General features: G+C 35.8%; 1 protein-coding gene across 3 annotated transcripts in view; it reads left to right on the top strand.

The window, feature by feature from the left end:
• The window catches only part of HELQ (helicase, POLQ like), a 40,674-nt gene that overhangs the window by 822 nt on the left and 24,765 nt on the right, over window positions 1–15,087 (top strand). For 2 of the 3 annotated variants that reach the window (XM_079920274.1, XM_079920273.1), the window contains exons 2-9: window positions 698–1,415; window positions 5,048–5,226; window positions 5,786–5,986; window positions 6,895–6,967; window positions 8,904–9,001; window positions 10,138–10,236; window positions 11,540–11,685; window positions 14,699–14,938. In XM_079920274.1, the coding sequence (XP_079776400.1) occupies window positions 698–1,415; window positions 5,048–5,226; window positions 5,786–5,986; window positions 6,895–6,967; window positions 8,904–9,001; window positions 10,138–10,236; window positions 11,540–11,685; window positions 14,699–14,938 (1,754 nt within the window). Of the gene's footprint in view, window positions 1–697; window positions 1,416–5,047; window positions 5,227–5,785; window positions 5,987–6,894; window positions 6,968–8,903; window positions 9,015–10,137; window positions 10,237–11,539; window positions 11,686–14,698; window positions 14,939–15,087 lie in introns of those variants that run through there. The other variant, XM_079920275.1, reaches the window with a different exon arrangement.

Raw genomic sequence — 15,087 nt, 5'->3', positions numbered from 1 at the left:
AAGTAAGTGGCATGACCAGACGCAAACCTAGACTTCCAAGTTTCTGCTGCTCCTTGTACTAAAAATCTACCATTTATTGCAGACCTATTATGTGCTGGGTACTTTGTTAAACTATTTACGTTATCTAGATTTTACAACAGAAATCTGGCCCTGAGAAGTTAAGAAACTACATTTGCTACTCCAAATCTTGGGTTCTTAATCACTCCCCTATATTGCTACCTCCAAATTCCATCTCTTCTGTTTATAGACCATACCAAGTCAGACACTCCCTTTCAATTCCAGATTTCTAAGAACAATCTCCTTGGAGTGTCCAGTGGTACAAGCATGATTTTATTACAGGCCAGTCTCTGCAGAATGGAGTATCGGAGGTGAAACAGCACTGCGGTTATCAGAAACTTCTCCCCTTCCAGTAGATGGTTATCGGTCTTGCTGCCATTTTAAAGGATTTAGCACTAGCTTAAGAATTAGGATCCCAGCATCACTAGGAGGACAGTTTATGCCAGTCACTTAACCTCTCTGGGCCTCCATTTCTTGATCTGTAAAATGGGATGATAGTATCTATTTTATAGGCTGATTTACATTTAGGTCTGTGATCCATAAGTGACCATATAATTATATGCTTGATAGAGCCCTCAGCTGGAACTTTTATTCTTAATGAAGCTAGAATTGACCATAAATCTTTTTGTCTTCTTTCCAGAATATTAACAGTGAAGAGGACATGTTTGGTGACTATGATAGCTTTGCTGAAAACTCTTTTTTAGCTCAAGTTGATGACCTGGAACAAAAATATTTGCAACTTCCTGAACATAGGAAACATGCTACAGACCATGCCACTGAAGATCTTTGTTCAGAAAGCATTAAACACAACACACTCAGCATTACTACTGTAGGCGACTGTACTGAATTAAAAATAGATGAGCACACGAAGAACCAGAGTGGGCATGAAGACGTCCCTATTGATCCTGAAGCTGATGTTTTGTATGATATACCTTCTTCACAGGTTTTATTCTTTGAAAATTTATATAACTCTTCAAATGATTTGGGTGATCCATCTACTGAAGAGAGGGATTGGAACTCATCCTCTCACAAGACTGTGAACGAGGAATTGCCCATTAATAACGTAGAGCAACCACAGCAAACTGATGAATCCTCTTCCAAAGTCAGAACTAGTTCAGATGCGAATAGGAGAAAAAGTCTTAAAGATCATCTAAAAAATACCATGACTGGAAATGCCAAGGCTCAAACACCAGTATTTTCTAGGACTAAACAGCTCAAAGAGACTCTTCTATCTGAAGAAATTAATGTTGCTAAGAAAACAATTGAGTCATCATTAGATGACCTTGGTCCTTTTTATTCATTACCCAGCAAAGTGAGAGACCTTTATGTTCAGTTCAAGGGAATTGAAAAATTATATGGTAATGCTTTTTGCTGGAATGAAAAAAATTTACCATCATCACTGTAATATTGATGCAAATCAAAAGAAAACCGATGCTTCCATCGTCATATTTCTCCCCTTAAAACAAATCAAAACATCAGTCCTCTCTGAGCCTTCCATTCCTATCCTGCTACTATTGAACTTCTTTCCTTCCCTTCGTGGTCACACTTCTCCAACGTGTTATCCTTGCTGCCTCCCTTTCCTCACTTCAGATAATTCCCAGTCCACTCCAACTCTGGGTTCTGTGCTGTCACTTAAGATATAATGACTAGGGTGTTGCAACTCAGTGATACTTTTAGTTCTTACCTTCTTTGACAGTTGCTTACCTGACAAAATTGACCAAACTCTTCTTGAAACACCCATTTATTGACTTCTTGGCATTCCACTCTTGGTTTTTTTCCTCTGGTTGTCTAGCTGCTGCTCAGTTTTCTTAGCTAATGCTTCCTTAGCTGGCTCTTACTTTACTACCAAAACTTAGTTGCTGAAATTCCATTGACTACTAATATGTCTTGAGTGAAAGAAGTCAGTATTTGTAAAACTGACTGAACTGTTTAGTTTGATGAAAACTAAACATTTTTAAGGACAACTAACGTTAGGATTTAAGTGCAAAGAAATAGTGATAATAATTCATTTGTCTTGTAACGTTTTTCAAAAATCCTGGGTCCTTGCATATATTTCAAATATGTGTCATTTTAGACAGAAAGGACACTTGCTTCCATCCCTGAAGAGCAGCCTATCATCCAATTACTTCAAAATTATTTCTGAAACTCCTAAGTTAGTATCTTATGAACCACATGAAAACATGAGTTCGCATCTCGGGAGAAGACAATCAGGTTGGAGAAATAGGACTACAGGAAACAAAGTCTAATATAAGGCTCTACAAGAGTCTAACAAATTCTAAATTGCAAGGTTTGCAGTTTAAGAGCTACAGGTGTATATTGCCCTTGAAGTAGATGTTAACTTTTTTCCCTCTGCTTTTCTCCTAGCACCTTGTTTTTTGTCTAATCTGCATCTCCTGCCAGAATGAGTACCCTGAGGACAGGGCTCTATCTAACTCATCTTTTTCTTATGTGACTGGCACTGTGCCTGGTACACTCTGGTAGGTTCTCAACTGCTGGGGTTTGTCAGCCTAGTTATGAATTCTGGCCATGTCACTTAAACACAGGTTTTGCACTCTGAGCCTTAGTTCCTGCTCTGTTAAAAAGGGATAATAATAATAGTTGTTTTTCCAGTTCTGTGTCAAGGACATGCCAAGTTAGACGTTGGTAATGACTGTCAGTAGTTATATTGATTGCTTCTAAGTAAGAACTTCAGTAAATAACTATTTTTTTTTGGCTGCGTTGGGCCTTAATCTGCAGCACTCAGGATCTTCGTTGGCAGCATGCGGGATCTTTCGTTGTGGCATGTGGGCTTCTCTCTAGTTGCAGCACGCTGGCCTAGTTTGCCCTGTGGCATGTGGAATCTTAGTTCCGGACCGGGGATCGAACCCGCGTCGCCTGCATTGGAAGGCGGATTCTTAACCACTGGACCACCAGGGAAGTCCCAGTAAATAACTTTTTAAAATCTCTTTTTATTTGTAAATCTGGCTTAAGGATGACCAAGTTAAAGCATAAATATATGTGCTACTTTTCATTGAGCTAAAACAATGCTTCTCAAAGTGCAGTTCCTACTGCAGCATCACCTGGAAATTTGTTGAAATGCACATTCCCAGGCTCCACCCTAGCCCTCCTGAATCAGAACCTTGGGGTGGGACCTAACAATCTGCTTTAGTAAGTCCTCCAGGTTATTCTGATGTGTGGGACGTTTGAGAGCTACTGAGCTAGAGAACTTCAACCTTAAACTTATTTTTGCCTCTTAAGTGTAGAATTATGCTTAATTTGTTTTATAGAAATGTTGGGAACTAAGTTAATGTAATTTTTTTTTTTTTTTTTTAGTGTGTGAAGATGTTATTCCTAAATATTCATTATTTTGGTCATTTTATACTTTAAAAGTCTGAGTTGGATAAAATGTGGATATGGTCAAGTTGTGTTTTCACACAAACATCTGCAGTTTGATAACTAGTGGGTGATACTAGTCTGAAGTATTTTTTAATATTTAAGTATTAAACATTCAATTTATTTAAATATTTTTGAAATTTTTTTATTTAAGCATAGTTGATTTACAATATTAGTTTCAGGTGTACAACATAGTGATTCAGTATTTTTATAGATTATACTCCATTTAAAGTTATTACAGGGGACTTCCCTGGCAGTCCAGTAGTTAAGACTCCATGCTTCCACTGTAGGGGGCACAGGTTTGATCCCTGGTCAGGGAACTAAGATCCCACATGCAGCACAGCACAACCAAAAGATAAAAAAATAAGTAAATAAAGTTATTACAATATAATGGCTGTATTTTCTTGGCCTGTAAAATATTGAGATACTTTTAAAGTAAAAATACATAGTCATCTGCAAATATTTCAGGCTGCAAAGAATTACATCATATGATTGTGCAATAATTCAGTCTTTACCCCTTGATGGCTCTTTGTTATATATAAACAATGCTATGGTGAACATCTTGCACATATACCCTTGCTTTTATTTCTGTAGGTGTAGGGTTCTACAAGCAATACTGCTAGATCAAAGGCAGTGTGCAGTTTTATTTTTGATGCTGCTAGATTGCTTTCCAAAAAATTGTAGCAGTTTATGCTTTCGTCAGCCACACACAGAAATGCCTGTTCATGTCCAGTCTAGTAAACTCTGGATTTTATGTGTGGGGGCTTTTTTTTTGGTAGCTGTTTAACATTTTTTATTTTGCCAACCTAATAGGTAACAATAGAGCATCTTTTCGTGTATTTATTAGCTATTTGCATTTCTCCCTGGTGTGAATGTCTTGTCATATCTTTTGCCCATTTTTCTAGGGATAAAAATGATGCATAGTTTGAAGACTTTTGATGATCCACATTGTCAGATTTTCCTACAGAGTAGTTATACTAGTTTTCACATTGTTTCGGATCTGATGTGATCCTTTTCATACATTCCACCTTGCTAAGTTGTAGAAATCCTGGATGTCCTAGTTAATGATCCTAGTCTTTTATGGTTTAAACAGTCTCATCAATCAGTTTAAGGTGGTATTCAGGCCATTCAAACTTCAGCTCCCTGTGAGAGCTGGTTGAATAGTCTTTCTTACTTTGTGTAAAACCTCATAAATTTTATTCCTCCTCGCCCTGTTTCTCTCTAAGATGGTATTTGGGTGAATGAGCAAGGGAAGCTCACACAGTATCCTTGCAGAACATAAGAGGAAGGCCTTAGAATTCACACAGATCCTTGAAGTGCCCGTTAGCCCCTCCATGTCCCAGGTGACATCTCTTGTCCAGCAGGTGCTGTCTGCCCTGTGGAATCTTAGACCTCAGCCTGCAGTGGGCAAATAGGTGGGCTAGTTGCCCACCTCACTGACCAGGCCTGAACTAGAATGCACACCATGCGTTGGGGATTTTGACAATTAACATTGATATATAGTTACATTTATCACTATGAGAAGATGCTACACAGGGTAAGATTTGATTCTATCTTCTTAGAAAACTTTTGAGATTGTAGAAGGGGAAAATAAGGCTTTTTTTTTTCAATTCCACAGAATGGCAACATGCTTGCTTAACATTGAATTCTGTGCAAGAAAGAAAGAATTTAATATATTCCTTGCCAACAAGTGGTGGAAAAACCCTCGTGGCTGAGATTTTAATGCTGCAAGAACTGCTTTGCCGGCGAAAAGATGTTTTAATGATCCTACCATATGTGGCAATTGTTCAAGAAAAGGTGTGATTTTTTTTTTAACAAGTGGTATTTGCTAATGTAATTTCGACATTCAGATATAAAAACTAGCATAAATGTAACAACTTTTTATTGACTGAGAAAAGGTATCTCTATTAATGATGGAGAATTATTATTTTTAGGATGTGCAAATACAGTGTGGAGTACTTAATCGAAAATCTCTTCTGTTTCAGAAGGGGTTTTATTTTTTTCTAAACCTGTGGATTAAACTCCATTTTACATGTTGTATTGATATTTAGCCTGCTTTTTCAAGCAGAAACTAACCAATTATTTTATCAAAATAAATGAGTTATTCTGATTTTTTTAACATCAGAGGAGACACTTAAAATTTATATTTATATTATCTAGTTTAAAAGTGGCATTTATTTGCAAAGATTAATACAGTAATTATGACATTTCTTATATATATGTAGGTATGTATTATCTGTGACCTTGTTCCCATTGTCAGTATTAAACACTATTTTAGATTTTTTAAATCCCTGTGAACACTTAACAATTAGGGTTCTTATCTGATATTTTTTGTTTATTTTAACTAATATTCTAGATTTCAGGTTTGTCAAGTTTTGGTGTAGAACTGGGTTTCTTTGTTGAAGAATATGCTGGAAGCAAAGGAAAATTTCCTCCAATTAAAAGAAGGGAAAAGAAATCACTATATATTGCCACTATTGAAAAAGGACATAGTCTGGTGAACTCTTTGATTGAAACCGAAAGGATTAACAGTCTGGGTCTGGTTGTTGTAGATGAGGTTGGTTACTCCATTTATTAATTTATCAACATTTTTATTATACTAACATTTATTATGTGGATCTGCTTAATACCTTTATGAAAATAAGTAATTTATTTTAATATATAGATAACACAGATAAAGACATTTCATGCATGGTAATCTTCTTTTTAAAACATTTTTTATTTCTTTAATGTTGTATCTGTTTTATTTATTTTTGGCTGCATTGGGTCTTCGTTGCTGCGCGCGGACTTTCTCTATTTGCGGCGAGTAGGGGCTACTCTTCATTGTGGTGCACGGGCTTCTCATTGCTGTGGTTTCGCTTGTTGTGGAGCACGGGCTCTAGGTGCATGGGTTTCAGTAGTTGTGGCATGTGGGCTCAGTAGTTGTGGCTCGTGGACTCAGTAGTTGTGGCTCACGGGCTCAGTAGTTGTGGCTCGTGGACTCAGTAGTTGTGGCTCACGGGCTCAGTAGTTGTGGCTCGTGGGCTCTAGAGCACAGGCTCAGTAGTTGTGGTGCACAGGCATGGTTGCTCCGCGGCATGTGGGATCTTCCTGGACCAGGGCTCGAACCTGTGTCCCCTGCATTGGCAGGCGGATTCTTAACCACTGCGCCACCGGGGAAGCCCCCATGCATGGTAGTCTTAAATTCAGTTTTGTGTCAAGTGTTTCTTGAAGAGTGAATATATGTATATATGTTCAGTTTTATAATAGTATTTATGAATTCCAGATGCCAGAATGTTGTACTCGGGACAACCTCATTAACTTAAAATACCAGTGAAATAATGTATATGTACTCTAGTTGCCATAACGAAAATGTTTGAGTTATAAAGCAAAGATGGCTTCTTCATTTCATCCAATGTATGCTTGTTTTATTTAGGTATTTTATGCAGATTTACTTTTCTCCCTTTTTTTTTTTAAATCTCGAAGTTGCACATGATTGGTGAAGGAAGCCGTGGGGCTATACTGGAAATGACTCTAGCAAAAATCCTCTACACTAGCAGTAAGTATTCTTTCAAATGTGGTCACTAATTGATTTATAATCAAGAGACCTATAAAAGACTTAATTCTGTCACTAGCTAGATTATGTAACCTAGAGTAAGGTACTTAAGCTTTCTGCCTTAGTTTTTTATGTCTAAAGTAAGCTTATAAATTTTTGTTGGAAGAATGGATGAGTGAGTAGAATTGTGAAGATAAATGAAGTTAACATTTGAGGATGTCCCCTATCAGTATCCTCCACTTACTAGCTATGTGTGCTTAGGCATGTGACTCAACCGTTCTTTCTTCATCTGTAAAATGGGGATAATAATGGTACCAACCAGATGGGATTATTGTGAGGATTATATGAGTTAACACATGTAACGGACACATTCAGCCATGCCTAGCACGTAGCACAATAAGGGTTTGCTGTTGTTGCCACCATCAGTATGATCATCATACCAAGAAAACATTGTATATAAATAGTCACTTTAAGGAGCTATTTTACAACATCAGATAGTCTTTAAATGTATATGAAATATTCTAAATATCTTCTCTATTATTTTTTGATATACTATTGCAATAGCTTATTAGTTGTTGTATATTGTTAATAGTTTATATACGGAAAATTATTAATCATAAAGATCAGATCTTAAGAATTATTTTTAAAATTTTGATAACAGTGGTATTTAGGCAGGTTGTAGCACTTTATAATCATTTATTAAAAAAAATTTATTTAGTACCCCCTGTGCATCAGGCCCTGCCTTTATCAAACCTATATTTTAGTGAAAGTGAACAGATAATAAGCAGATAAACAAGAAAACATACAGTGTGTCAGATGGTGACAAATTCTATGGAAAAATATAAAGCAGAGGAAGAGGGGAAAATGATCATCTACTTGTCAAATCCAGTGTACACTGACTGTCCTTGTCTTAATTTCTCTTCAGCATTTGATTATTTATCATTCATTTTTCCTTTGGATGCTTAAACATCATTCTGTCTTGGTTTCCCTACTGTCTGTCTGTAAGACTGATCATGTGTTAGCATTGAGAGATAGCATAGCATAATGGCTAAGGGCAGACTCTGGAGCTGGATTCAAATCCTGGCTCACTTTTAACTTTGTCTGTGACCTTGGGCAAGTTATAGGAACTGTGCCTCTTTTTCCTTATGCATCAAAAATGGATGATAGTAATAGAACCTTCCTCACTGAATTGCTGTGAAGATAGCACGAGTCAGTCTTTGTACAGCATCTAGCATAGTACCTGCACATAATGGACATGTGTTTGCTACTGCTGTATACTTATTTGTCCTTTTGTCACCAGTGCCTTACACTTAATAGATATTTGAATGAAAGGAATCTCTTTAGTTTCTCCTTTTGTTCTCCTTTGTGACACTGCTTTCTAAGCGTATTCATCATGTACATTGGTGTTACCATAGATTCATCTTAGACTCTTCTCTTGTTTCTTACTTCATACAATTTCTGCTAATTCTCATCCATACTCATGACTTCAAGGGCTCCTTGTGTTTGATGGCTCCCAATCTGTGTTACCAGCTTATACCTCTCTTCTGAGTAATATCATCTGCCAGATTAATACTCTGGTATTATACAGTTGACCGTTGAACAACACAGGTTTGAACTGCATGGGTCCACTTGTATGTGGATTTTTTTCAATAGTAAGTACTACAGTACCACATGATCTGTGGTTGGTTGAATCCAGGGATGCAGAACTGAGGATATGGAGGACCGACTATAAGTTTTACATGGATTTTCGACTGCGAAGCAGGCTGGTACCCCTAACCCTCGTGTTGTTCAAGGGTCAACTGTGTTGATATTTTTCTTACCTGTCCCCTCTTTCTCAAATCACTCAGGAAGAATAAGAACACTGAAAGGTTGCTAAAATTATTGTTATGATATACTAAGTAACACATTTTCATCAATACTTTGGGTTTTTTTTTTTTAGAAACAACTCAAATTATCGGTATGAGTGCAACATTAAACAATGTTGAAGACCTACAAGAGTTCCTGCAAGCAGAATATTACACGAGTCAGTTTAGACCAGTATGTACCTAAGGTTTGGTTTGTTATGTATCATCTTCTATTTAGAAAGAAAAGTAGCAAATGTACTGTATAAAAATTCTAAGAGTAGTGAAGGAACATAATGCCACTCACCATGGCTAAACGGTAGCAAGTTTGTGTGTAGAGGTCAGGGATCTTGGCTTGGGTCAGTACTGTATGGGGAACACCTGGAACAGTGCGTGACCCATGGGCCTTCAATGAATATTTATTGAATGGAATTTTTCAGACCCATTCTGCTTTTCTACTTTATATTCTGTAAGGTAAATTTTTTCATTCAGTGAGAATTTAGTGACTCATGTTTCAAGTTATTGGCACATAAAAAAAATTATCTTAAAAGTTAAAATATTTTCAAATATTTATGCTTTGGTAGTTTTAATGCTTTTTTAAAATAAGTTAAGACTTCACATGGATTTAAATTTAAACTCCCCAATAATAGTATTCCTAAAAGAAAGAAAGTAAATAAATGTAGTTCATAGTTATTCGAAAGTAACTTATAATGTACATATACTCTGTTTGAAGTTTCTGTGTCTAAATAGGTTTACAGAAAATAATTTTTTTAGAATCACCAAATTTTAATTTGAAATTTAGTGTTTTTACATTTGCACCAAATATGAGAATTTTCAAGAGACATTTTCTGACCTTAATTGTCAAATTAGATGCTGTTCTTTTAAAAATTCAATGAGCTGTATTTACAAGCTTTTTTTGTCTACAAATAGTTAAATTAATAATTTGGTCAGTTTTAGATTAAAACTGATGACTAATGAAGCTATAAATCTTGAGGAATACCATAAATAACTCCTTAATAAAAGATAGAGTCTGAACACTTGACTCATTTATACTTCCTCTTGTGACACATACAAGTATCTGATTTTCTTTTAGGTATGTGGCTATTCAATTCATAAGTATTTCTTCAAGGATATTAATCCCTGTTTTGATTTAAAGGGAAAAATAAACTTAAATGGGAAAGAAGTAACTTTTAAGTTGAAGCATTCTACATACCTTAGAAAAGCTAAAATTTTTGTATATCTTTCCTTTTTACAACATATTTTACAAAATTTGATACTCTGGAAAAAGGAATTTACATGTGATATTAATTGCAAATGTCCTTTTAATTCGAGGTTGAATTAAAAGAATATCTGAAAATAAAGGACACAATATATGAGGTTGACAGCAAAGCTGAGAATGGCATGACTTTTTCACGTCTCCTTAACTATAAGGTAACCTTGATAATCCCTAAAGGTGAGGTTCCCAGACTTTGTGCCCGGCATCCCTGGGGCACCACAAAAGAGTTGCATGGGTACCATGGGGTAGTTTAGTTGTTTCAGAGAAACAGCTGATGCTTGACAACTCTTGGACACCACACAAACTACTGGTTCAAGATAGGCAGTTTCCTATGTCAACATTAGATCACACTACATTACTTTCTACGATATTGTATCTTTGTGAAGTTGGGGGTTGTTTTTGCACTTACTGTAAGCAAATACCGTGTGAAAATCAATGTGGGACAGGAAATGAGGATTTCTAAGATTTGAAAGACTGCAGGGCCCAGTTGTGTGCACATCCTGTTAGTGGGCTCTGATGGTTATTTAAGAATGAAATAAAAAAAATTTTATTCAGTTGATGTGTATTATTTATTTAGATGGCTACTAATTTGTGAGGAAATACATACTTATTAAGTTGTTTGGACCTAACTACCTAAGAATCAGAACTGTTAGTTATTTCTTTTGACCTTGGGGCTCCAGGAACCAAGAACGTTTGGAGACCTCTCCCATAAATGTTTATTCATTCAGCAACAACAGCAAAACAAGAAGAAATATTTGTGGGCTGTATAGCTCAGATACTGGTGTATGAAAATGTTAATGTATACTATGTTAATGTTCTGTGATTTATGTGAAGGACATTGAAAGGAAGAAAGGGATTTTACAACAGTTTTAGAATTCTATAAAGGTATGTTATTCTAAATTTGTATCTTAATTAGTTTTCAGTAAAGTCGAAGGAAGTGAGGAGATTTTAAATAACTTTACATTTTTCTTCATGTTCTTTGAGTTCTTTGCATCTGCTTGATAAATATATTTTTTATTTCTGAAAATATGTCCTGTAGTATGATTGAATCTATGTTTTTGAAAACTGTTAGTAAAGCAGGAGGTTTAGCTTATTTATGCAGTTCTTTGACTATTATTAGGATCAATCTGTGTATCTCTCTGTGGGCTTTTTCTGCTTCAGTGGAGACGGGTGTGCAGTGGGGTTATTAATAACATTAACTATTTTCACTTCCTTTATTTAAAACTAAATACACCTAATGAAACCCTAATAACCCAAGAGAAAAGGGGGACTTAACATTTTGCTGTTTAATATAGGTTGTATCTTTTCTTTTAAATGATCATATTTTAAATGAGAAGTTCAAAATTATGGTTGGTTTACTTACCTTTCAAAGCTTACCTTTTTACTTACCTTTTACACTGGTAAAATGAAAGGCTTTCATGGTTGCTAACTACTTTGTTCCTAAATCTTGTTGTGCAGTATTCTGATACTCTGAAAAAGATGGATCCTGATCACTTGGTAGCATTGGTGACAGAAGTTATTCCCAATTATTCCTGCTTAGTTTTTTGTCCCACTAAGAAGAACTGTGAAAATGTAGCAGAAATGATATGCAAAATTTTAAGCAAGTATGTTACTCTTTTAAAAAATATTGTTTCATTTTTATTATGATTTACATGCTGTATGTTCTGTTTATTCAGCAAGCACTAATTACTTCTTGCAGAACATTGTACTAAGTTGTTATAATAGATTCTAAAGGCCCTGACCTTGAAGAAAGTTGAACTGTGAAATTCACATATGTGAAATGGCCAGAGAATAATTCTACCTGTAAGAGAACGCTGACTAATATACTGGCTTGGCTGCACAGTGAATCATCTTGGAGCCTTTTTAAAATTTCAGTGCCCAAGCTACATCCAAGACAAATCAGAATATATGGGAGTGGGACCCAGGCACCATTATTTTGTAAAGCTCCTAGGCAGAGTCCAGCATGCAGCCAAGGTCAGCTGCTGGCCTACATGATCAGAGGACTGATCACTAATCACTGTGTGGATGAATCATATCTTCAGCTTAACTTTCTTTTTAATTAAGTACTGTTGCCTTTGTTTTCTTAGTAAACTTCACACTTAGGTTGTGTGGACATTTGAATTGAATTTCCTAAATAATTAAGAAATGTATTAGTTTGTAATTTTATACTATAAAATGTTAATGTTGGTTCTGTTATGTCATAGAGATAAGTATAAAATGAACTTAAGTATGAACAGTTTAGTTTTTTCTGTACCTTTTTGTCCCATGTGTACTTTTATCATATTTTTCAGACTTCTTTTTGGCCCCTGAGCCAGTGCTATCTCACTGTTCACAGACCAGTACTATGGATTCTAATCTAGCCATCCTCCGCCTCCCCTCCCAATCCTGCTGTCATCATGGATTGATCTAATATAGAGTTAAATTCATTGACTAGTACAGAGATGCAGATGTTCGGGATAAAGCTCAGGAGTTTCCGATTTCAGTAACAGAGTCTGCCTTTACAGTGGTGATGTAGACTATAAAAACCTAAGGAAATTAAATTATCATTGAGATATTCTCAGTAAATCAGTTGTTTTCTTAGAATAAGGTAGTGTAGCACTAAGTGATGGGGAAATTTAGAGACAAACTTTTGACTGGGAGATGTGAGGTTTATTATTAGTCAAGTTATATCCTTGACTTATTTTGCTTTTTGGTGATAACAGTTTATTTGGGTCATAAATGTTGATGTTTAATATTGAATTACTTAAAAATTTGGTTCTCCAGAACCCTTAGTTAATGAATTATTATGGACACTTGATACTTTCTTAAACTCTTTCTGAAGGAAAACTTCCTCTAAAATACATTTTCCATATTACTTGCTGCTTTCATAAGGTGAATGTTCTGAGTATAGCTTAGCCCCCTTTTTTGGTGGCTGTTGGCTAAAATGTCATGTTTAGAGCATACTTTTTCATATTATTCTATAGTTTACATGTAGATGAAGTAAAATCTGGGGCTAAATGGTTTCTGATCTCAGTATTGTCCTTAGAACGTAATTTCATGAGAGTCCTGGAATATCAGCCTATGTCTTAATGATTTGCCTCTTAATCAGACATTTCATGTGAAGCAGGTATAGTAAAATCACCTAGAATATGCTTGTATGTCTAAGTGCAAAGACTGAAGCAGATTTTTTCCCAAGTGATTGTCTCAATCTCAAGGAAAATTATCTTTTTTATAGCTATTACCACCTTTGACTTCTAAGTTAAGGATGTCTTTTAAACACTATTTGCTGACAACTGCCAGAGCTCTGGTCATATCACTTTCCCTAAAAATGTCCCTGAAAATGATACCACAGTGCTTCTTAGCCTAGAATTCATGCTAAGATAATGACTCAACTTACTTTTCCATCCTTATTTCTTCCTTTCTTTATCCACCCTGCACTTCATCCAGACTGAACTACTTGTCTTCTTTGTTTATTCTTGAACTTGCCATTTCCATGCCTACAATCCTGCTTTACCCTCTGCCAACACTGCACTTTCCTGCCCCCTCATTGCTGCCTCTCTAACACCTGGTCTTCAAGGCCCAGCTCACATCTCAACTTCTCCCACAAAACCCTTCTCCATATAATTATGTCTTATCTGGTCAGTTACAAATAATGTCTCCCTTCTCTAAAATTATAAGGTGATTATCCATAAGTCTTAATTCCTTGAGAAGGATTTGTCCCTTTCAGGACCTCAAACACTGGCCGGAAAGTAGTAACATAAAGTCTGCTGCTCCCTACTCAGCGGCCACTTCTAGTTCTTGCACTGATGAATCTTGACCACTTTCTTCCCAATTCTTCACTGTCTCCTGGCCTCCCATTTCTCAACTTCGTGTGAAATGACTGTCCTTGTGCAGTTAGCACCAGCCAGAGCTCTCTATGCTTTCCATGAAGCATGCTAAAACAACATAGGGCTGTGTGTATTATATTTATATCTTGGACTATATTTGTTTGCTACTGGTATTCAGAAGTTGTTGCTTTGTAGTCAGTTAGTAGTTAGTTGTACTTAGTCTTTCTTTCCTTTTTTTCTTTTCTAGAAGGGAATTTAAAATAATAGGTGCTTCTAGGTAAGAAGACATTGTAGGATATTACTGAGGCTTCTAAAATGCTAGAGTTTAGACAGTTTTACATATAATTCATATGATTTAATAATATATGTTTTCATCTTCAGAGAAGAAAATTTATGACTTAAAACAAATCATCTTCACTAAAGATATATGTTCTTGTGAAAAAATAATTGTAACATCTAGAGCAGGGGTCTACACCTGGAGTTCATGTATTCATAGGAGGTACAGGATTGAACTTCAGGAAGTCCATGAATCCTTGAAATTATATGCAAAGTGTTGTGTTTATGTGAATATTTTTTTCCTTAGTTTTAAGCCGATTTTCACAGGGCTCTGTGATCCACAAAAAGGTTCAGAGAAACTGCCTAATAGCTAATGAAATCAAATCAAAATTCTAAGAACATTCTATGTATTTATATCAATAAAAGTAACAAGTTCTTTTAAAAAAAGAATGTTTACATGCACCTACTGAAATTAAAATTTTAGGTACTTTGTCACTATAAGATCAAGGGTTCACGTCTAACGTCTTTTTCCCAGGGAATATCTGAAACACAAAGAGAAAGAAAAACATGAGGTGATTAAGAACTTGAAGAATATCAGCAATGGCAACCTGTGTCCTGTTTTAAAGCACACCATCCCATTTGGAGTTGCTTATCACCATGGTGGTTTAACGAGTGATGAAAGGAAGCTCTTGGAAGAGGCCTACTCCACAGGAGTTCTCTGCCTTTTTACCTGCACATCCACCCTAGCAGCAGGTGTTAACCTACCAGCTCGAAGGTAAGATATAAGTCATTGTTGGCCGGTCTCAAAACTTTCCAGTTCCTAGCTTGCCAACAGTTTTTTTTGTTGTTTTATTCTTTCTCAGTAGTGGGTGAGAATTTATCAAATGTTTTTTTCAGCATTTGCTTAGTTGATTGTTCGGTTTA

Source organism: Stenella coeruleoalba (assembly GCF_951394435.1).
Source record: "Stenella coeruleoalba genome assembly, chromosome: 4".
NCBI lineage: Eukaryota > Metazoa > Chordata > Mammalia > Artiodactyla > Delphinidae > Stenella > Stenella coeruleoalba.
This window is presented reverse-complemented; position numbering and strand designations above follow the sequence as displayed.